At 42.7% G+C, this 24,821-nt stretch overlaps 1 protein-coding gene across 1 annotated transcript in view; it reads right to left on the bottom strand.

Annotated features, from left to right (window-relative positions):
• LOC105479135 (calsequestrin 2) overlaps positions 1–24,821 on the bottom strand; it is a 69,627-nt gene that overhangs the window by 37,533 nt on the left and 7,273 nt on the right. The window contains exons 2-4 of the mRNA XM_011736946.2: positions 7,683–7,767; positions 3,425–3,525; positions 935–1,046 (exon numbers count right to left, since the gene is read on the bottom strand). Of these exons, the coding sequence (XP_011735248.2) occupies positions 935–1,046; positions 3,425–3,525; positions 7,683–7,767 (298 nt within the window). The remainder of the gene's footprint in view (positions 1–934; positions 1,047–3,424; positions 3,526–7,682; positions 7,768–24,821) is intronic.

The following is a 24,821-nucleotide window of genomic DNA, read 5'->3' as shown; positions in this document are numbered from 1 at the left end:
GGGTTAAGTTGGGACACGGGAGACAGAAAATGAAAGCATTGTTGATAAGGTGACTAAGGATGCTAGTGGGCAGACTGTTTAAAGAAATGGGTTTGCAAACAATTTCAGAATATTTTGGGGTTCCCAGGAATAGTCATAAGCAGCCCACATTTGCACTTCCTACTTGTATGAATGCTACCAGAGTTATGCTCACCCCCGCTAATGCTTTTCCTCTCTCCAAGGCTGAGATACCAGAAAAAAGCCTACCTCATTGGGGCCATGCTGCCAAAGCAGTTTTTAAATATGTACAGTACTCAAGTGCTTACTCCTCCTGATCCCTTCTCCCTGCTCTTCCTGACTCACCCCACCACCCTCTCATCCCTATACGGGCTGTGGTGATGTTATCATAGGTCCTGTGTCCACCCAAAACCTGGTCACAAAGCTTTCAAAGGGAATATGCCCAAGGGTGTGGCTGCACTACGACAGGCAGCCTTGGTGGTCAGCGATTTTTCACATTCTGTAGCTGCTGCTAAGCCCATTCCTACCCCAATTTTCCACTCATGGTTTCCAATTGACTACAAAGCTCTCCAGCTGGTGACCATAGGAGCTACCAAGGCCAGGAGACAGCCCATTGCTTGTCCCATTGTAGGGGAAAATCCGACCGGGAGGTGGGTAGGCAGGAAAAGTGGAGAAGGGTTTTCCTCTCTTTTGTAGAACACTCAGTCTGCTTTAAAACCAGAGAACCTGTCCCCACCTTAATATTCTTTCAGCTCTCCTGACTGTTTTGTACAATTTTTGCACATGTACTCCACTGTGTTAGGCTCAGGAAGGATTCTAACCACCATTCTACCAGCAAAAGAGATGCTGAAGACCCATCCTCTTTTGGGGTAAACTGACATATCTTGTTTGGAATCTAGCTTTTAGACTCATAGGCTGGGGTTGGCAGGCAACTTACATTCTGAGTCCTCGCTCTTGAAAAAGCCGATGAGTTTGATGTGGTCCTCAATGCGTTCGAAGGCTTGGACTTCCAGTTTGCTGCTGATGATCTCCACTGGGTCTTCAATTAGCTGAAATGGCACACACACACACACACACACACACACACACATGTTCAAACAAGAGATTTCCTTCTTCACTGGGGAAACAGAGTGCATTGGAGGGAAGTTGTAGCGGACTTTGCGGTTGGTGCCTCAAATATCTATTCCATTCTCCCCACAGTCCCGCAGTGAGCATACCGGCAGTACCTTCTGAGAAACAGACCTTAACTCAAAGAGTGAGATGATTGGTGGGGGCAACCTATTCCTTTTGCCAGTTTTAAAAAACATTTATTTTTAATTGTAGATTGACAAATTATAATTGTATGTATTTATTGGATATAAAGTGTTGCGATGACCTATAAATACATGAAATAATTAAATCAAGCTAATTAACTTATCCATCACCTCAAATACTCATCATTTTTTGTGGTGAGAACATTTGAAATTTACTCTTTTAGTGATTTTGGAATGTGTAATGCATATTATTCACTATATTTACCATGCTGTACAATATATGCCAAAGAAGAAAATCTTATTCTTCTTATCTAATTGAGGCTTTGCACCTTTTGACCATCATCTCTCCATTCCCACCACCCCCCACCCCCATCTAGCCTCTGGTAACTACTCTCTGCTTCTTTGAGTTCTTGTGTTCTAGATTCCACATATAATAAGTGAGAACATGTGGTATTAGTATTTCTGTGCCTAGCTTATTTCACTTAGCATAATGTTCTCCAATTCTGTCTGTATAGTTAGTATTTCTTTGTGTTTATATACACCACATTTTTTTTTTTTTTTTTTTTTTTTTTTGAGACAGAGCTTTGCTCTGTCACCCAGGCTGGAGTGCAGTGTTGCGATCTAGGCTCACTGCAAGCTCCGCCTTCCGGGTTCATGCCAGTCTGCTGCCTCAGCCCCCCAAGTAGCTGGGACTACAGGCGCCTACCACCACACCCGGCTAATTTTTTGTTGTTGTTGTTGTATTTTTAGTAGAGACGGGGTTTCACCGTGTTAGACAGGATGGTCTCAATTTCCTGACCTCGTGATCCACCTGCCTTGGCCTCTCAAAGTGCTGGGATTACAGGCATAAGCCACTGCACCCGGCCATATACCACATTTTCTTTATCCATTCATCTGCTGATGGACATTTAGGTGAATTTCATAACTTCCCTTGCCAGTTATTGATTCAGGAATGGGCAAATAACTGGCCCAATTAGAACAGATTTGCTGAAGGCTTTGGGAAAAGTTCTTTACTCTTAAAAGGGCAATGGGAAGACAAATTTGTTTTTCTATCATGAAATATGAATGAGGAAACGTGATGTATTGGTTCCTGCTGCTGGCCTTCTTATAGCTAACTTGAGAATAGTCAGCTTGAGGACACAGGCAACATACTGAAGACACACTAATCTGTGATTTACAGAGAAAAATGGGGCCAGTGTCTGGATTTGATCAAGTCTGAAGTCTCCCCTAACTGGAGCCTTCTACTTAGGTAAGTCAATCACATTGTTTATTGTTTGAAGCAGTTAGAGTCTTATTTCCAAAAGCCTCCTCGTAGCTGATAAAGCTGGGGCAGAACCATGCTGTCCCAGAGTTGTTCTATCACCCCCTCAACTTTTTTAGGGCTTGTGGGTGTGAGTCAATGAGATGGCCAAGCACGGTGGGTCATGAGATGGCACCTTTTTTTGGTAAGAGGTAGCTTCCAACCCACTTCTGACCTTCCCTCTGGTTTTTGACACTGTAGAGAAATAATGATAGACCACTGGGTACTGGCTGGTAGATAAGGAATCATCGGCATGGATGCTGAACACTAGGTTCTTTATCTGTGCAAGAATGTGTGTTCAAAGCATTGAACTTCACAGTGGTTACTGAAAGTGTGAGTTTATCTATGGATGAAATATTTTTAGAATGTTTGTTCCTCTGTTTGTCTGAGCATATGGATATGAGGGTGTGCTATGTCCATGGCTGAAAATGAGTGTGATATTGGGGGTCTCTTTAGCTCTGCCACTTCTCTATGTTGCTCTGAGGGTAGCTAACTCAGGGTGACCTGGCTGATTGGTACTCCCATCCCTCCTCTCTCTTCAGGTGGCTGCTTAGCCCCCTCTCTCTCCACATTCCCCAGCTCCTCTTCAGCAGCAGTGGAGCAAAGCCAAGGAGATTTCAATAGATGTCTATGTATAACTGGTAAGAGAATTAGCATAGTATTACTACATTGCTCCCGACAGTTTCTAGGGTGACTTAAAGATCAGCTTCCCGGTAGAGTGCAATATAGGTGCTCCTTAGTTTTTTTGTGAATCCTGAAAAACCTGTCACAGACGAGGCCAGGTTCTCCAGCTTGTCTGTTCTTTGGGGTTCTGCCTCTCCCTATATTTGAACAGAGGCAGCTCCATGCAGTGTCACTGTGTATACATGCTTACATCCAAGAGGAACTCCACCAAGACATCAGCTGCAAACTCGCCATCAAACTCTATTGTGCGATCACCCTTAAGAACATACAGGCTTCCTTCTTCATCAAAACCTGTAAGAAACAAAGAGGCCCACAGAGAAGGTCATCCTGACATAGGAAGAGCCTTTGCATTGGCTGAGGTCTGGCTCAGGGTTTCTGGGTGACAGTGGGGTCAGGATTAATGGAACTAGCATTAACCCAAGAAGCAGTTGCCTTGAAATAACACTTTAGAAGAGTTCCTGAAGTGGACATTTAATTGGAAATAGTCAAGAACAATTCCAGCTGGATTTTGACTTAAGAAAAAAGTCTATTCTCCACCCCACCACTGCTTTAATTTTCCAAAGATACCAGATACAGCTGATCCCATGTCATTCTCCTTATCAAAGATAACCACTGCCCACCTGACTCCTTAGCCTTGCGTTAAAGTCCCTCCAAAATCTGGTTCCAAATCTATCCCTTTCATTCTCCCTTGGGTAGACCTGTACTCCTTTGAAAACTGCTCTCTTGTCCCTTGTGCAACTCCCTTTGCTTCCTGCCCACGTGCTTATATGGAAAGGTGAGTAAAGGAAAAGTCACTGAGCATTATTCTCTAGACTTCTGTATTCCTTGTTCCCCAAGCCTGGAATGACCTCCATCTTGGTTAGCTTCTTCAGGTCTCAGCTTAGGATTCATTTTTCTAAAGAAAGGTCACTTTAATCTCACTGAGATCATGCCATTATTGATCTTTCTTCAGCTCAATTTACAGGTCTTCACTATCACAGTCAGTTCTCTGAGGGTAGGATCATTGTCTTCTTGGTATCCCAGTGCCTTGTACAGAGCCTGTGCACATCAGCAACCCATTAATGTATGTGACCAGGATGGACAGCTTGCTTTCCTGTTCCAGTTGAATCCCACACATCTTCTTTATCCAGTTGGCCAGTAGATGTTGCAAGGACAGGCTCAGCATCTTCTTATTTTGCTGCCCTTTAGCACCCTTGGTCTGATGTTGTGTACCTTAACAAACACTTGTTGGAAAAATGCATTTTTCTCCTTAGGAATGTTAAATAGCCAAAACTGGCATTTAGTCCAATTGCATGCCATCCTTAATTCCTTAGACTGTTTTAAAACTCTATTAGCTGGAGAAACTTTTCTCCAAATGAACTCTTCTGCAGAACCTCCAGGGACAGGAAGGCTGGACTGCCACATGCTGTGTCCCAAGGCATCCATGAGGTGTAAGGAGCCTTTGGCACATAGGTGGGAAATGGTGGAGGCACCATTTGTAAATCAAAAGGAGCAATGTGCCAGGTATTCTTTTTGTTTGTTTGTTCTTGGAGACAAAGTTTCCTTCTGTCACCCAGGCTGGAGTGCAGGGCCATGATCATGGCTCCTGCCTCAGCCTCCTGAATAGCTGAGACAACAGGCATGTGCTACTATGCAGGCTAATTTTTCATATATACACACACATACATATATACACACATATATATGAAAAATTATATATTCTATATATGAAAAATTATACATTATATAATATATAATGTATATTATATTGTATATATTATATATAATATATAATTATATAGTATATATTATATACTATATATTATAATACATAATATAATATATTATATACATAATTACATGCTTGTTTTATATATATATAATATATTATATATATATATAAATTACAAGCATGAGACACTGTGTCTGGCCCTGCCAGATTTTCTTGATATCAGTGATGGCCGATCTCAAAAGGTGCCCTAGGGAACATCAGCCAGTGTCCTGCTGTTGGATTCTGTCTTGAGCAAAACCACAGTAGGAAGGCTACTGCAATTGTTCAGGCACAACTTGATAGAGGCCAAAATAAGGCAAATGGAAGAGGAATGAAGATGAAGGAGCAGGTTCACAAAATACCTCCACTGTCCTGTAAACGCCCAGAGATCAAATAACCAGAAAGAACCTGCCCCAACTCTTCCAAACTGAGCTTGTTTCAGTGTATCAAGCCCCATCATATTCTTTCCTAGTCTATTTTTATGTATACTTGCTCAGCTTGTCCATCCAAAATTTTTAGATCACTGGGACACTAGTTTTTTTCTCTCAATAAATTTGCTGGAAATTCTCCCAAATTCAGCTTCTCATTAAACCAATGGGAAGGCAGAAGAGGAATCAAGAGACTGCTAGGGAAGGAGGCAGAACTCATTAAACTGTTGTTGTTTGTTTGTTTGTTTTCAGACGGAGTCTTGCTCTGTCGTCCAGGCTAGAGTGTAGTGACGCGATCTCAGCTCACTGTAAGCTCTGCCTCCCGGGTTCACGCCATTCTCCTACCTCAGCCCCCCGAGTAGCTGGGACTACAGGTGCCCGCCACCACGCCCAGGCAATTTTTTTGTATTTTTAGTAGGGATGGGGTTTCACTGTGTTACCCAGGATGGTCTCGATATCCTGACCTTGTCATTCGCCTGCCTCAGCCTCCCAAAGTGCTGGAATTATAGGTGTGAGCCACCGCACCCAGCCATTAAACTGTCTTTGACTCCAGGGAAAGAGTTTAACATATTTTGCTCCCATACTCAAGGGAGAAAAATACCCCTTAATATGTCTCCAGGGAAACAGATATCCCAAGCATTCTTTATTTTTATTTATTTATTTATTCATTCATTCATTTATTTTGAGACAGAATCTCACCTTGTTGCCCAGGCTGGAGTGCAGTGGTGCAATCATGCAGGTAGAAGTCACAGCAATCTTGACCTCCCTGGCTCAAGCCATCCTCTCCTCCCAGCCGTCCCAAGTAGCTGGCACTACAGGCACATGCCACCATGCCCAGCTAATTTTTAAATTTTTTGTAGAGATGAGGTTTCGCTGTTGCCCAAGCTGTTCTCAAACTCCTTGGCTCAAACAATCCTTTGCCCTTGGCCTCCTCAAGTGCCCAGACATTCTTAATAACTCATCATAATTTTATAGTCATGAATTCTTCCTTGTGTCTAACCTAAATAGTTTCCTATAATTTAAATCATTTTTTAAAAAAAGATTGGTCTGCTTGAAAATAAAATAGAAAACAGTTGTCTGTAATTTTCCAGGATAATGGACTTTTATGTACCTGAAGGTATTTATTGAACCACCACTAATCTCTTTTTTTTCTGTACTTACCACTCTAAATCCAATTAACCTTTCTTCAAAGATCCTGTTTTATAACCCGCTATTTTTTTTAATAGCCATTCTTCATTGGTCATGGAGAAAAAGCCAAATGGGCAGTACATGTGTGTCGGTGTTTGAAAATCAGAGGAGCAGGCCAGGAGCTGTGGCTCACCCCTGTAATCCCAACATTTTGGGAGGCCAAGGCGGGCAGATCATTCAAGGTCAGGAGTTCAACACCAGCCTGGCCAATATGGTGAAACCCTGTCTCTTCTAAAAATACAAAAAAATGAACTGAGCATAGTAGCATGTGACTGTAATCTCAGCTACTCAAGAGGCACAAGAATCGTTTGAATCCAGGAGGCAGAGGTTGCAGTGAGCCGAGATCATACCACTGCACTCCAACCTGGGTGACAGAGTGAGACCTGTCAAAAAAAAAAAAAAAAAAAGAAAAGAAAAAAAAGAAAGAAAAAGAAAACCAGAGGCGCTATCTATATTCTCTCTCTTTGGGATTACAGCATTGTGAATCTTAAAGTGCACTGTACTTAAGCCTGACATATCGACACTAGAGAGTACAACTTCCATTGTGCGGTCACTTAACTGTACCTCACCTATGTCCTCCCTCTCATCCTTGGTGATAATGCCCAGCTGGGGTTTAGCCTTAAATTTAAAAAGCACTGTTACCCTGGCATTATTACTATTAATGCTATCTTTTGTTGGCTGCTTCAGCTGCAAGGCAACGAAATAATATGTGATGAAAGAAGAGAATTTTTAACTCTCTCAGAGAGATCACCACAGTGGTGAGCTAAGAGAAGCTGGCCTTTTAGCTTGCTTTAGAATCTAAAAATAAAAACTTAACTCTTTAGCATTAGTTTCTCCAGGAGGAAACCCTCCTCATTGTACTGATACAACAATCTCTTACATGATTAATGTGAAATTATTCAATTCAGGCCTATATTTACTTTTATGAAACGCTTCTCCAACCAAAGATGAAGGTATGCAGGATCATTTTATATATTTTAAAAGAGAATCTACTTATGCAAGAATAATTGCAACTGGACTTTTCCTTTTGCAAGACGCATTCCTTTCTTTCCCTCATACAGTATCTCAAAAATCACACTTACCCAGTTTCTTGGCAAGCTTGGCTTCTTTCTTGGCATCCACCATCACAAAGCCTATAGCTTTGTGTTCAAGGACCTGGGCCACAAGCTGAAGAAACAATGGAAAGATGAGTGTGCTAAGGGCAGAAAGATGGTACAAAATATTACAGAATTACTATCCTCTTGTATCAACAGAAGGGTTTTCCTCTATACTTTCTGTTACTATGTGACCAAGTCGAGCAGCAGCAGAGGAAATGTACTGTTGTCCCTTCAGGAGAAGGATGATTCAGAAGAATGCTGAGAATCAAGGAGGGAAAATCTGAGGAGCAAACCTAAGAGAGAAAATTTGGAAGAGTATATCCACTGTCACATACCAGTTTCTGCCCTCAGAGTAGATAAAACCTGGATCAAGAGAAAGAAGAATCAGGAAGGAAGCATGGGTGCCTGACGAGGGACCCTGAGCCTTTCTCTAGCTGCCAAATGTACCTGGGGTAGAGTGGGAACACAAGAGGACCTAAGAAAAAAGGAGGCCTATGTCCTCGATATCCAAGCATTGCCCTCAATTCCCCCACTCCTGGGCTTGTGAAGTAGGAATGCCCATTGGGTGAATAGACCTGAGATGTCTTCTCAAGGTTCCCTGAAGCACACTAAGACTTGTAGAGTATCGGGGGTCAGGGGTTTGGCTTCAAAGGCCAGGAGGATGCAGCAGTGTCCTAGATGGACAGGTAGCTGAAAACTTCTCTGGGTAGACACCAGCATAGATGATGACACCAAGCACAAGATTGGCATTATGTTAAGCTTCCTGAAACGCAGAGTGAGCAAGTAGTGAATACTTGCTTACTTCAGGACTGAGACCTAATTCTTGCCATCTGTTTGAATAGGGACTTGAAACAGAAACAGAATGGAGATGCTACCAGACAGATCATGAAATACTCATACTACTTTTTTTAGTTGAACTTTAAAAAAAAGATAATTGTAGATTAACATGCAGTAGTTGTGAGAAATAATACAGATATCTTGTACATTTTATCCAGTTTCCCTCAACAGTAACATCTTGCAAAATGGAGGTACGGAGGTACGATGTCACAAATTGTGTACTGACATTGATACAGTTAAGATACAGAACATTTCCATCACCACAAGGATCCCTCTGTTGCCCTTCACGGTCACACCCACTGCTTCGTGTCCCCATCCCCAACCACTAATTTGTTCTCCATTCCTATAATTTTGTCATTTCAAGAATGTTGTGTAAATGGAATTATATAGCATGTAACCTTTTGAGACTGACTTTTTTCACTCAGCATAATTATGTAGAGATTTGTCTAGGTTGTTGCATGTATCAATACGCTGTTGTTTTTTTTTTTATTATTGCTGAGTGCAATGTATGGTATGAATGTACCACAGCTTGTTCAATCGTTCACTCGTTAAAGGATATGTGTGTCGTTCTCAGTTATTGGCTAGTATGAAGAGAGCTGCTATAAACTTTTGTGTATAGGTTTTTGAGTTAAATATTAGTCTCAATTTCTCTGAGATAAATGTCTAATAGTACAATTACTGGGTTGTGTGGTAGTTACATGTTTAGTGTTTAAATGAAGCTGCCAAACTATTTTTCAGAGTAGCTGTATTATTTTACCTTCCCATGAGCAAGGTATGAATAATCCAATTTTTCCACGTCTTTGTCAGGACTTGGTAGCATAACCATTTTTCATTTTAGTCATTCTGACAGGTATGCAGTGCTATCTCATTGTGGTTTCAATATGTATTTTCCTAATGGCTAATAATGTTGAGCATTTTAAAATGTGCTTATTTGTTGTATGTATGTTCTCTTCTATGAAATGCCTGTTCACATCTTTTGCTCATTTTTCAACTGGATTGCTTTTTGGTTGTTGAATTTTGAGAGTTTTTTTTAATATCAGTCCTTTTTCAGATATATGGTTTACAAGTATTTTTTTTACTCTGTATGTGTGTCATTTCATCTTCTTTTTCTATTTGACAAATAATAATTGTACATATCCATAGGGTACACAGTGATTTTTTTATTCATATAATGTATAGTGAGCAGGGTAATTAGCATGCCTATCATTTCAAATATTTATCACTTTCTTGTGTTGAGAACATTCAATATCCTAATCATTTCATCTTCTTAATAGGATCTTTCACAGAACAAACATTTTCAGTTTTGATGAAGTCCAGTTGATCACTTTTTTCATTCAGGGATTGTGCTTTTGATGTTAAGTCCAAGAACTCTTTGTCTAGCCTCAGATCCTGAATTCTCCTATTTTTTTCTAAAAGTTTTATGGCTCTTCATTTTACATTTAAGTTCATGATTCACTTTGAGTCAAATTTAAAATAGGTTGAGGTTCCTTTTTCTCTTTTTGCCAATAGATGTCCAACTGTTCTGACACTTTTTGGTGAAAAGGCTGTCTTTCATCCATTCAATTGCTTTTGTTCCTTTGTCAAAAATCGGTTGGCATATTAATGTGGGTCTATTTGTGGTTTCTTGATTCTGTTCCATTGCTCTATATGTCTGTTCCTCTGCCAACACCACATAGTCTTGATTGCAGTAGCTAGGATCAAGTATACCTGAAAGCAGGTAGACTATCTCTTTTCACTTTATTCCTTTTTTTTTGTAAATTGCTTTAACTATACTAGTCCTTCAGCATTTTTATATAAACTTCAGAATAATCTTGTTTATACATACAAAAAAATCTTACAAGAATTTTGGTAGGAATTGCATTAAATCAATTTAATCAACTTGTGTATCAACTTGGGAAGAGTGACATATTTACTATGTTGAGTCTTCCAATTCATGAATATGGTATGTCTCTCCATTTATTTGATCTTCTTTGGTTTCTTTCATCAACATTGCATAGTTTTCAGCCTACAAGTCTTGCACAAGTTTTGTTAGATTTATATCTAATCAGTTAAATCATTTCAGCTACTGTAAATGGTTTTGTATTTTTAATTTTCATGTCCATGTGTTTATTGCTAGTTTATAGATATACAATTAATTTGTTAATGTTAATGCTAAACTCACTTATTAGTTCTAAGAGGTTTTTGTTTTGTAGATTCCTTGGGATTTTTCTAGGTAGACAATTTTGTCACCTGCAAATAACTTCTTCCTTTTTAATCTGCATGCCATTTTATTTGTGTTTCTTTACTGCACTGGTGAGAACTTCTAGCACTATCTTGAATAGGAGTGATAAGAACATCTTGTTTTCTTAAATTTTTTGTTTGTTTCCCAATCTTAGAGTTTCATTCATTTTTCCTTTCACTTCTATCAGTTTTTGCTTTGCGTATTTTGCAGTTCTATTTTTTGGTCCAGAAACCTTTAGGATTTATTGTCTTCTTGATGGTTTGACCCTGGGTCTGTTTGGCTCTACAACTCATACTATGAATCCCTCTACTTTCTTTTCTATGTTTGTTTCTTTCATATCTTCTTCATTTTTATGTCTTCCTTTCATTGTTCCCAGTATCTGTGTCTTCTCCTTCAGAGCTCCTCTTCTGAACATCTTGAGGTTTTTCTTTGCATATTCATTCTTCCCTCCCAGACTTTTTCATCTGTTCCCAGCCTCTTTCTTTCTCTCTGGTCTCTAACCATTTCCATTCCTTGAAGAGCAAGGATTGTGAGCAGAAGCACCAAGAGCAGCTCCGAGGAGTACCTCTGGTGGTTGGGGCCTGGCAGGTGGGTGTAGAATGGCAGGTAGCAAATGAGCCAACCCCCACCCCCACCCCTCATTCAGTTTTCTCTTATTTATTTTATTTTGGCTGGAACTAGGCAAAACTTAGGATGAAAGGCATCATCAGTGTTTATGCATGACTCATCTCGAGATTTTCTGCAGTGCCTAAACAGACCAAACTTTCTGCAAGTCACTTGGCTTCACTCTATTGCATTTAATCTATTAGACAAGGTCATTTTTTAATGACTTTTCTGGTTTCCAACATAAGCCCCCTGTGTTCTATTTAGTGCTGTCAAAATCTTAAGTTAAATGTTCCCTTGTATATCATTCAGAGTCAGTAAGGATGGGACCTCATGGCTTTGTGGTATCGTAAGTTTTCTTACTCCTAGTACGTGAGCCTCTGACAGTGGTTCGTAAACTTCAGTGTGCATAAGAATCACTCAGGGACTAAAGTGGGGCTTCCTGGGCCTCAGCACAAGAGAGTAGAAAATAGACCTGGGTGGGGCTCAGGAATCTACATTTTTATAAACCACACTACCACACCCCATTATTCTAACACAGCAGATCTCAAACCACACACTGGAAAACACTGCTATAAATGGTTGTCAGCACACCCAAAGTGACATGACACAGTGCTCTTCTAACTGCTTGGCTCTTTAAGCCCCTCTACCTTTGGCATAGGAGAGAAGTATTCCTAATAGTAAGAATAACCAATGACACAAAATAAGAAATGAACTCTGAGAATTAAACAGAGAATTTAACTCTGATCTCTCCTAGGTATGCACTACCATGTTTTATCTGGTTTTAGGCAGATCCAAATGTGTGCCTCTCATAGGCATGTAAAGCATGGCCTTCTGGTTATCTTATGGATATTTATATGTGATTTTTGAAGATTTATGAGTGGGAGGTGCTATCTCAAATGAACTCTAATCTTTTTTCCTGATTCCCTGGTTAACTAAACACAGTCAATCACTGTCCTGTGCTATAGATGGAGAGACAGAGCAGGCAACAACACATGGGCCAGGATCCCATGCCTAGCTGAGACTTTCCCACCTCCTCTTCAGCACCCTTAGTCAAAATCCCTCCAGAACTCCCATCACTCTTGCCTCCCATGCTGACAAGACCCAAAGTCTGCCTACTTGAGTTCTGTCATCACTGCTGTCAGTCCTAGCAAGTCTCCTTCATGGGAGCCAAGGGTGCCGGGGCTGGCAGCACTTGAGAGAGCAATGAGACTGGGAAGGGGAGAATGGCTGTGGTAAAATTCTGGGACCTTCTAGGTGACTCCTGACACGGCAGCCAGGAGCCTCTGCTGGGCCAGTGGGGCAGGCAGGAGTCTGTCTACCTCTCACATTTGGGTTGGCCTCACCTCCACCTTTGCTTTGGCCCTAAATCTCCAGCTCACATGTTCCCTTCTCTCCTGCAGCCTAGTCTCACTGCATTCTCAGATCACTGCCAGCCCTGGCCACCCTTGGCTGCAGAGCCCAGCTCCAGTTCATCTTTCACTCCATTCTCCTCTCTGGAACTCCAAAAGCCCCTCACAAGGGCATAGTACTCTGGCACTTATTGTGTAATCATTAGAGTTGTGTATAGTCTCTATATTGTGACTCTTTCCTCTATAAGAAGAAGGACCCTCTTGTGTGCTTCTTTTGTATCTTGCCGTTTCTTGGAGACACTCAGCATACTTGTGGATGAATGGGTGGATTGGTCCAAGTACTTCACAAGTTCAAGGGCATTGTAAGCCAAGGAGTTAGAGGCAATTGTCATCAAATACAGTGACAAAGAGTTACATACATGAGAAAAAAAAGCAGAGTCAATATATCTCCTAAATTCCCAGACAACTAGTACACGCTTTTCAGATAGGTTTGCAATTTTCTCCTGTTGATGTACAACTGTTTCTCTGCTGGTTTTGTTTGTTTGGTTAGTTACCTCTTAGACAGTCCATCCTAGTGAATGGGGTTGTCTCTTATCGGTTGGTTATATTCAGCCTCTGGGCATTGGTCAGTGCTCATTCTTCCTAGAAACATTAGGATTTGCTTTAATCATTGCTGATTCTATTGATTACAAAAAACGTTTTTTAAAAGTTATTTTAAGGTCCTTAAGGTTTTGTTTTGTTTTGGGACCTGGTCTCACTCCTTTGCCCAGGCTGCAGTGCAGTGGCACAATCACGGCTCACTGAAGCCTTGACCTCCCAGGTTCAAGCAATCCTCCCACTTCAGCTCCCTGAGTAGCTGGGAATACAGGCCTGCACCACCACGCTTGGCTAATTTTCTAAGTTTTGTCAAGACAGGATCTTGCTTTGTTGCCAGGGCTAGTCTTCAGCTCCTGGGCTCAAGTGATCCTCCCACTTTGGCCTCCCAAATTGTTGGGATTACAGGCATGAGCCACTGCACACAGCCTAAAAAGTTCTATGTAAATAATATGCATAATTCAATAGGAAAGAAGAGGATATTTATAATATAGCTTTACTCTTGTTAAAAGATTGTATCCTGTAGGTATTTATTGCATCACTGTTACCCCTGTAATGACAGGGTGGATCCAAGTAGATCTCATCTTCGAAAGAATAAATGACTCATGGATACTATGGCCCAGTTGTTAAGTGCACAGGGCTTGGAATCAGAGACCTGGATTTTTGACTTGTCCACAAGCCTGTGCTGTGACTCCAGTGTAAAAAGTGGACAATACCAATATCTATTCAATGGGACTGTTTTGATGATTTAACTGAATGCATGTAAAGTGCTTGGCACAGTTCTTGGCATGCAGTAAGTGCTTAGTAAACATTAGATTTTCTTCTTAATATTATGACAGCTGGCTAGGGTTCTGGATCTTGTTCCAATTCAGAAATACCATAGTGTAAAGTATTACAATGGAAAGAGAACAATTATTAATTGAGAACCTACTGTTTTAACAAAAATGAGTAAGACACATGTCAGCTCCAGGGACCTTGTGATTTAATGAGGGAGGAAATTCATTTAAAAAAATAGCTCTAGGGCCAGGCGCGGTGGCTCACGCCTGTAATCCCAGCACTTTGGGAGGCCAAGGCAGGAGGATCACAAGGTCAGGAGATCAAGACCATCCTAGCTAACAAGGTGAAATCCTGTCTCTACTAAGAAAAATACATAAAAAATGGCGAGGTGTGGTGGCCGGTGCTTGTAGTCCCAGCCACTTGGGAGGCTGAGGCAGAAGAATGGCGTGAACCTGAGAGGCGGAGCTTGTAGTGAGCCGAGATCACACCACTGCACTCCAGCCTGAGAGACAGAGCTAGATTCTGTCTTTAAAAAAAAAAAAAAAAAAGAAAAAAAAAAAAAAAAAAAAACTCTAGGTGCTACAGGAGTAGGACAAAAAAAGAGCTATGAAGATTTAGAAAGTTTGCGAACTGGGAGGTCAAATCCTGCAGAGCCTAGTGGGTTGTGATGAATACTGTGTATTAAATTTCCATGCACTCAGGATGAACCTAAATCCCTAACATGGCCACGAATGTCCTGCACTCTTTGTCCCACCTGTCTCCAGCCTCATCTGGGGTCACTCTGTTTCTTACTTAATACAATTGTCTTCAGCTTCTCAAAACACCAAGCTTGTTCAGGTCTTTGCACAGGATCACCTCCTTCAGCTGTGCTCTCAAGCTCTAGGCCAGTTGAAGATTCAGCTGCTTGCAGGGACGTGGATGCCTTGTTCTAATTCACACAAAGGCACCAACACATGCTCTGCTTCTACACACACCCTTCACTCCAAATAGAATTCCTTTTCCCTGTCTGTTTGCTGGTTTCTACTTTCCTTGAAGTCTACATTTAAAAGTCAGTTCCTCAAAGGCATTCCCTGACTCCCAATCTCAATTTTTCCCTTTTTACCCTTGATCATAGCACCCTGTGCTTTTCCTTTGCAACCATTTCGCAGTTGCAAGTGCACATTAATTTATATGATTCTTTGTCTAGCAATTGTCCATGCTGTAGCGTATAAGCTCTATGTCCATGTCTGTTTTTCTCCCATGCCATCTCTAGCACCTACCATAATACCTGAACAGAACAGATTTCAAAACAAAAAACAAAACCAGTAGTTTCTTCAGTAAATGAATGAATGAAGAGGGAGGCTGCTTAGAAAAGGGGATGCCAGCTAGACCTTGGAGGAGGAGTGTGTGGATAGGTGGAGGGGGGCTGCAAGGGCATCCCAGGAGGAAGAAGTGGTATAAGCAAAGGTTTGCAGGTGGGAATGTGCAGGAGTGTGCAGGAGAACAGGCTGACCTACTTGAGCAGTGGGCTTATTCGGGGCGATGAAAGACGTCCTGTGTTAAAATCACACTAGAAAAAAAGTGTGAAGGATTTAACTACTAGGACTGGAAGCTCTGATTTGGGGTTGTCTGAGTAGGAGAGTGATATGACTAAGTTGTGTTTGGCAAGAGTGGATCTGAGTGCGTAGAGGAGACAGAAAGGAGAGTGGAAAGGAATGGCCACAGTTGGGAGGCTGATGTCCTAGCCTGCATGGGAGATGTCTCTGATCTCAGACCAAGACAGTGTCAGTGGGAGAAAAAGTGACTTGAGCAGGTGATGGTACAAGTTGAGAATCAGTCAGACCTGGTAAGTCTTCCTTTGGCTTTGGAGAGAGAATGGAGAGAGATCAAAGAAGAGGGAGGAGGCACGATGGTTGGAGGGTCTCCCATGAGGAAACAAAGTGGAGGACACACAATGATGGCAGGAGGGCATGACAGAACTGGGGAAGCTTCTCAGCATGGATTCAGACCCAGAGAGTTCACGGTCACGGCAGTCCAGCCCAGACCCGGAGGTGCTGATCTAGGGCTCAGGGGAGAAGTCCTGTATGAGAAGTGAAGGCTTGAGGACAGGTGCCATCTTTGGGAGATGAGTGTGAGAGAAAGCCACAAGGTCAAGTGCTGGCTGTCTCAGAAGGAAGAGCAAGACACCTACCCTGGAGGCAGAGTGGAGCCATGGGAGAAATGTGGGGAGAGAAAGGATCCTGGTGTCATGACTCTAGAGTCACAAAGGAGCGGGTGGTCATATCAAATGTTGCAGGGAGTCAAGGAGGGGTAGGACCCCCATGAGGCCTCTCATCTCAGGACTGGTAAGTCACGGGTGACCTTTTAGAGAAGAGCTGGGACAGAAGCCAAAGCACTGGGAGTTAAACCACGGGGTGGGTGACAAGGACATGTTACAGCAGGTGTGGTTCGCTTAATGAAGGAGTCACACAGAAGCGAGAGGGACACCCTGTGCTGCGTGACTGCCCCTGGGGCTCCCAGGGCAGCACATCCAATACCTCCAAAAAGACCCCACCCAATGCAGTCTCTTCATAGGACTTACCAGCTCGAATCCAGGGAAAGACAGGAAGAAAGTCACATTTATACCATTGCCCAAGAACTGTCTTTGTAGAGGACAAGGACTAATTTACTACACAGTCAGAGGGAGGGTGGGGAGGTGGCGGGTCATAAAGAGAAAGGAGGTGGTTACTTGTTGAAGGGAGGTAGGTGGAGATTACTTTCTGCAGGGCCAAGAATCTGAAAAAGAAGTTGAGCCTCGGGGAAAATGTCACAGATCTCTGCTCCAAGTGAATGTCCCTCAAGCCAGTCATTAAAAACGCCCTGGCTGTAACCCTGCTCTCTCTTCATGTAAGCCAAGAGCCACACGGCTGTTCATACCCACTGTCCCTCATGCCATCTGGCAACATGTCAAGCAATTCAACAACTGTGTGTCCTCCCCTGAAACCAGAGAGCTGACGTTTCTCTCCGGTAATCTCCTGTCACTTTCTGCCGCCCTCAAAGTAGGCCTGAGCTATGTATAGCTGGGCAGCTGGCATGTGATGGTGTTCACGAAGGAGGCTGGCTCAATGAAGGGACAGCTATTCTGTGGGATTCAAGCGAGTATCGGGGGCCTCTTTAGGGCTGGGATAGGTGGCCTCTGAAAGAGCCTTCGGGGAGAGGGAGGCTGTTGATTGTTTTTATTGGCATTTTGGACGATCACGTTGGTCAATGTCAAGGAAAAGACCAAGGGAAGATGCTATGTATTTTTTCCACCCCACAATTCTGAGAGGCTATGTAACAACAACAATATTAAAAAAAATAGCACTTACTGGGTGTTTACTATATGCCAGCTATTGCTCCACCTGCCTTACAAGAATTATCTTATTGAATCTCTACAAAACCCTCATGAGGCAGAGGCTTGCAGATGAGAAAACAGAGGCACAGAGTGGTTAACCAACTTGCCTGGGGACACGCAGCGCTTAAGCGACCCAGCTAGGATTTCAACCCTGACACTCTGTCTCCAGAGCCCAAACTTTCATCAATCACATTTTGTTCCTATACCTGGGCCTCCAAGGGACCTGGGCCCAAATCCTGGCTTTGCAACTTACCAGCTGTGAGACTCTGGGCAAGTCACAACTTAACTGATCTTCCATTTCCTTATCTAAAAAACTGAGATCCAATCTCACAGGAGTAACATGTATACAAGGACATAGTGAAAGTTCCCTACCAATTAATTACAGGGCAAACCCCACTACACTAAGTCAGTGGTTTTAGAACCTGGGTGTACATCAGCATTCCCTGGAGGGGCAGCCAGTAAAAAGAGATTGCTGGGCCCACCCCAGAGTTTCTGATTCAGCAGGTCTGGGAGGGGACACAAGAATTTGCATTTCTGCCCGGGTCCCAGGGGCTGCTGAGGCTGCCGGTCTCGGGCCCACACATTGAGAGCCGTGGCCCTACCAGTCTCTAACACAAAATCACAGCCTTTTATTGTGGAGCATTTTGCCATGTCCAAACTGACAGACTGAGGGAGACTGTCCCTGAAGGCCAGGTTTGTTTTGTTTTATCTAAAAACATTATTGCAATGGAATTTTTAAAGAGTGAATTTGTCTGACGTGGGGCAAGGCCATGCCCTTTTCCAATTTTTCTCAACAGAATTCTGTGCCCCAGTGCCTGTGAAAATGCAGTCTGGAAGCCTAGGCCCTGACCTCCTCTGGTAGCCCCTCCCTCCAACTCTCCTTGGAAAAAAGTTCCACATGATACTCATTGCTTTCTGGGGCCAGAGAGATCATCCCCTTTTAAACTGTCCTTCAGTGAAGGTCGATACACCTCATTTTAAAAAGCGGATGGGGTGCTTCCTCTCATGGAGAGGCCTCATAAATGTAAACTAATGATTGAATGAGGAGATCTTTGACTTATTGCTTCCACAGCACACATTGAAAAACAGAAGAGGAACCTGCTCCTGCTTGGCTGAACTTTCTGAAATGTCTGACTAGTGTTTACTTTGATAGCATCTGCTAATGACAGCAAATGCCATGGAAAACTAACTTGTGTTTTCCCAAGAATGGCAGTTTTCAATGTGCTTTCACATACACAACGATTTCAGGAACAGCCCATTACTAAGCACCAAGCATGTGCCCATCACTTTACACATATTACCTGTTTTGTCTTCTTAAAACCCCTACGAGGAGGGTACTGTGGCTTAGATTTTTCTTGTTTTGTTTTTTGTTTTGAGATGGAGTCTCGCTCTGTTGCCCAGGCCGGAGTGCAGTGGCGCGATCTCTGCTCACTGCAAGCTCCGCCTCCCGGGTTCACGCCATTCTCCTGCCTCAGCCTCCCGAGTAGCTGGGACTACAGGTGCCCGCCACCACACCCGGCTAATTTTTTTGTATTTTTAGTGGAGACGGGGTTTCACTGCGTTAGCCAGGATGACCTCAATCTCCTGACTTCTTGATCCGCCCACCTCGGCCTCCCAAAGTGCTGTGATTACAGGCGTGAGCCACCCTGCCTGGCCTCTGGCTTAGATTTTATAGAGGAAGCACTCAGCCTTGTGGAGCTAAGTGACCCGCCTACAGTCACACAGCTAGTGCAAGGACTCAATCCCAGCTGGCTCTGACTCCAAAGCCTGTGCATCTCACACTGCTAGGTGCTACTGCCAGTAGTCATTTATGTGTTGCATTCACTACTTCTGTGTCTGGAGGAGGCTTCACTCCCTTCATAAATCAGAGGTGTGTGGTCTGGCTAACAGTTAGATATCCAGGGCCAGAGTAATTGTGTGTGCTGTGTAGGTAGAAGCAGGTGATCATGTGAGGGAGTACTTGTTAGGTCTCCTGGCCACCCAGCTCACGGCAGATGGTGAGGAGAGGCCTGTCTGGCTTGGGGCACCTGGACAGCAGGAGGGAGCTCCTGGAACTGGCACCCTGGGCACACAGAAGCGGCTCTGGCCTGCCCAGCCCATCACATTGCAAGATGCTGCACTGGCCCCTTTCCTTCATGGCTGTCCAAACAGAAACAGCTTAGCTGGATAATTCTGGCCTACCACATCCAGTTTGTAAAAAGGGAAGCCTTAGAGGCTTCCTTGAACAGGCTCAGTTCTTCAGGGGGCTGGCTTTCTAGGTGGAACAAGTCATTTTGAATGCGCACTAAAGCTAAGCTGACAATTATGCAAAAACATTCTGCACCAACCTGTAAAGCTCAAACTGCCACAGAGTAGGGCTACTGAGTAAAGAAAAATCTTATGATTTGGAATCAGATTTTCTTACTTTTAATTTTACTGCCTTATATCATAATAGCCCTTATAATATAACTGCAGTGGTGACTTTCATGGTATCTCATGCCCCCATTTTAAAATGTATAACTTTGGGGGCCGGGCATGGTGGCACGTGCCTGTAATTCCAGCACTTTGGGAGGCTGAGGCAGGCAGATCACCTGAGGTCAGGAGTTCGAGACCAGCACAGCCAACATGACGAAACCCCATATCTACTAAAATACAAAAATTAGCTGGGCATGGTGGCACATGCCTGTAGTCTCAGCTACTCGTGAGGCTGAGGCAGAAGAATCGCTTGACTCCGGGGGGCAGAGGTTGCAGTGAGCCAAGATCATGCCACTGCACTCCAGCCTGGGAGCCTGGGTGACAGAGCGAGACTCCATCTCAAAATAAATAAATAAATAATAAAAAATAAAAACTTATACCTTTGGGAGGAAGTCTACCTCAGGAATGTGATGAATAGGTGTCCTGTTTGGGCTTGTGCAATACCGGGGGCTTTGGAGATAGGAGTAATGAGAGAAGGTTCCAATGGTCTAAAAACTTCTGAATCAACAGTATATTTTCCAGTTCATGAAACCTCTATTTTCTTATAATTCCATGGGTGGAAGGAAATATTTAACTGTAATCAACTCAATCCATGCTTTTACAACTAGCATCTCTGTGCTTTTACCATCTCACTCCAAGGATCCCCTGTATTACCGATATGTGCCCAGCAACCCTCCACACAGAATTCAGCAGCACTCGGGCTTCACAGAGAACTGCAATTTAAAAGTGAGCACCTCCTGAGAGAGTATGGGCTCTATGAGAGGCTTCGTTCTCCAAGCCAAACCAAAATAAGCCTGACCTCATCTAATTTTTCAGAGTGGAGCAGGTGTGAATTTGGAGATTGCCATTATCGGGCAATGAACAGTTGGAAAAAATACCTGAATCCTGTGTGTGTTGCTATTCGCTGCCCAGTGTTTCCACGCGGCTCCATCTGCAGATTCACTCAACTCCAGCAACTTCATTTTGCCTTCCCCTCTTGGGGTTTGGAAATGCAACCACTGGGATATTTGCCTGCGCTAAATAGGTTTAGAACAAGGGTCAGCCTTATAAAGCTTGGAGGTTTCTGCCCATGTGTATATATATTTTGGGCTGAGAGTCCCATGGTTTAAAAAAAAATCAATTTTACCCATATTTTGGTGGGATTAAGCAAGGGTAACAAGCAGGTTCCTGAATCTGGCAAATTCAACCTCTTTACAATTCTACTCAATACTTTAAAAAATTTAACTTAATTTAAAAAGAGATCAAGGAGAAGTATATTTCCAGTATAAGCAATTTATTTCTAATTCTTGACATTTTCCTTCTTCCCCTCTCCAGCCATCCATCCAGCTAACATTTATTAAATTCCAAGTGCCAAGCAACAGCCCATTGGCTCACACTAGTCATTTAGGTTCAACACATAGTCTAGTTGTACAATTTAATGCAGCTCAAGTGTAAGTGAAAATCCAGAGTACAAACTAAAGACATCTGTGCCTTCGTAAGTTGGCACAGCTTACAAACATGAAGCAATCCCTTTCAGCTGCTCCTTGGCATACTGGAAGGAGCATGTCATTTGAAACCAAATAGGTTTGGGTTCAAACCCTGCTTCATGATCTAATGTTTTATAGCTTTGTGACTTTAGGCAATTTTTACTTAGCTCTCTGGCTCATTTCTCTGCCTGTAACATAAGAATATGTTGTAAGAATTACATGAAATTACATATGTAAAGCCCCGTATTGGCATGGTTTATGGTAAGTTCATAATATGTGCTTTTCCCTTCTCCTTCTTCCCCTTCTCTTCATTCAACATTCATTCGACAAACACTGTTGAATACCTACTGAGTCAGGCACTGATTTAGGTGTTGGGGTATAGCAATGAGTAGAACAAAGTCCTTGCCTTTGTGAATGTCACATTCTATAGTGGGTGCTGTAGTTTGGATGTTTTTCCCTCCAAATCTCATGCTAAAATTTGGTCCTCAATGTTGGAGTTGAGGCCTAATGGGAGGTCTTGGGGTCATGGAGGTGAACACCTTTTGAATAGATTAATGTCCTCCATGGGTGGGGCAGTGACTGAGTGAGTTCTTACTCTATTAGTTCCTGCTAGAGTTCCCTGAGAGCTGGTTGTTAAAAACAGCCTTGCATCTTCTCTCTCTCTCTCTCTCTCTCTCTCTCTCTCTCTCTCTCTCTCTGTTTCTGTCTCTCTTGCTTCCTCTGGTGCTGTGTGGTATCTGCACACACCAGCTCCTCTTCACCTTCTGCCATGAGCGGAAGCAGCCTGTGGCCCTAGCCAGATACAGACACCCAATCTTCAACTTTTTCAGACATCAGAATTGTGAGCCAAATAAACCTTTTATTCTTTATAAATGACCTAGCCTCAGGTATTCTTTCATAGCAACACAAATGTATTAAAAGAAGAGGTGTCAGACAATGTGCAATAGGTCAGCCAAGTACTATGTAGAAAAAGCATAGAGGAGGGTAGAGGAGGTAAAATGAATGCATGGAAAGTGTGATTTACAAAGGCTGTCAGGGAGATAACTTCTTTGATAAGGTGACATTTAAACATAGACCTAAAGGAAGTGAGTTCTTATCATCAATAAAAGAGGAACATTTCCCTAGACCATTCCATCTGCATCTTTGTAAGTGCTATGATTTGGATGTGGTTTGTCCCCATCAAAACTCATATTGAAATTTTATTCCCAATATGGTAGTGTTCAGCAGTAGGGTCTAGTGAGAGGTGTTTGGGTTATGTGGGTGGGCCCCTCATGAATAGATTAACACACTCATTCAAGGGTAAGTGAGTTTTAATGAGAACAAATTAGTTTCTGAGGGAACAGGTTGTTTAAAAGGGTCTGGCTTCCTTGGTTTCTCTGCCATCCTTTCTCTCTCATAACATGATTCCTTTCTTATAATATCTATTGCTTTCTGCTTTCTGCCATAAGTTGAAGCAGCATAAGGCCTTCACCAGATGCAGCTGCCAATCTTGAACTTTCCAGCCACTAGAATCATGAGCCAAGTAAACCTCTTTTTATAGATGATCTAGCCTCAGGTATTCTGTTATAGCAACACTAAGCAGACTTAGACAGCAAGTAAGATGAATATTTCATGAATAAATGAAAGAGCAAATATTTCTATTTAGGCGTTCCCCAGACTTAGTTTCATATTACAAAATACTCACCAGTTTTCTCTGAGAAATTTTCCCATGGTTTCCCATAAAACATCATAACATCTTAATACCCCACTTCCATCTACCTTCAGGGTTCTTAGATTTGTCATTTCTTTTGGGGAAAGGGCTAATGTGCCACAGCAACCAAATAGATGCATGTCTTCTCTTTCTGAAGGTCAACTCTGAACCCTGACCCAAGGATAGTTAGAAGGCCAACTTCTGAGTTGTTCTTAAAAAGCCAGGCAATTCAACTAGAAAGATCTCAAATAGGGTAAGACTCCTCAAGTCCCAGATCATTTCCTTTTAAGGAGGTCCAAAGGATTAGTTACTGACTGTGTGAGTGATGGATCAGTGGGAGAACCCTGGGAGGCCTGGCTGAGTCCCAAAGCAGATATGAATCCCTGCACCCCTAGAACCAACTTAACATCCCAGCAGCTCTCCAAATCAGAGCTATACTGACAGTTCCAGCACCATCCTGAAGAGTGAATAGTCCAAAGGTCAAACAGGTAACAACATGATTCTGGTCATCTGGAAAATTTTCCCAACCCAATAGACTGTCGCAGTGCTTTGAAAACTTTAACGTGCCTACAAAGCACACAGGGATCTCATTTAAGTGTTAAGTTTGATTCTGGGATGGAGCCTGAGATTCTTCATTTTTAAGATGGTCCAAGTGATGCCATTTGCTACTGGTCTGGGGTCTGCCTTTTTATTCAGATGAGGTCTCACTATGTTGCTCAAGCGGGAGTGCAGTATCTACTCACAGGCACAATCATAACACACTGCAGACTCAAACTCCTGGCCTCAAGCAGTCCTCTAGTTTCAGCCTCCCAAGTAGCTGGGCTGCTTTCAACCTTGGGGTTCACATTTTAAGCATCAAGGTTCGAGCAGCCTTCAAACTTGGCTGTATCTTAACAGCACTCAGAGAGTTTTTAAAAATTGCAGCATCTGGACATCAGCCTTTACCCAATGACCAATTAAACCAGCACCTGTGGGGATGAGACCCAGGAATCAGTATTTTTTAAAACTCCTTATGTGGTGCTAATGTGTGGCCAAAGTTGAGAACTACTACAATCAACTAAGAACACGTACAAAAGTTCAAGTGACTAGTGAAGGAAATTCACATTGATAAGCACCCACTATACTTCAAGCACTCAATTAGTCATTCTATTAATACATAGATGAATTTCTTCAGTAGTAACTGACATAACAAAAATAATAATACCTGACTCTTTCACAGCTTCTTATAATTTTATAAGAAATTCTTATTCACCTGTTTCCATTTAATTCTCCTAATGCATGGAGGTAGGAACTAATGGTTGATTTTATAGATGATTTTACATATAGATTTCACAGATCAGTGTAATGAAGTGAATCTGTGTGACTTACTCAGTATAGTGAGTAAATGGAAGAGAAGTTCAGGTGTTCTGCTTTCAGTTTTCCCAAGCATTGATACTTCATCTGAGATTGGATATAGAGAAATGGTGGTATACCAGCCTGGCCAACATGGTGAAACCCTGTCACTACTAAAAATATGAAAATTAGCTGGGTGTGGTGGTGGGCACCCGTAATCCCAACAACTTAGAAGGCTGAGGCAGAATAATCGCTTGAACCCAGAAGGTGGAGGTTGCAGTGAGCTCAGATCATAGCACTGCACTCCAGCTTGCGGGGGGTGAAGGGGAGGAAGAAGAAGAAGAATAAGAAGCAGAAGCAGAAGCAGAAGCGGAAGCGTAAGAGGAAGCGGAAGAGGAAGAGGAAGCGGAAGAGGAAGAGGAAGCGGAAGAGGAAGAGGAAGAAGG

The sequence above is a fragment of the Macaca nemestrina genome, chromosome 1, assembly GCF_043159975.1.
Source record: "Macaca nemestrina isolate mMacNem1 chromosome 1, mMacNem.hap1, whole genome shotgun sequence".
Classification (NCBI taxonomy): domain Eukaryota; kingdom Metazoa; phylum Chordata; class Mammalia; order Primates; family Cercopithecidae; genus Macaca; species Macaca nemestrina.
This window is presented reverse-complemented; position numbering and strand designations above follow the sequence as displayed.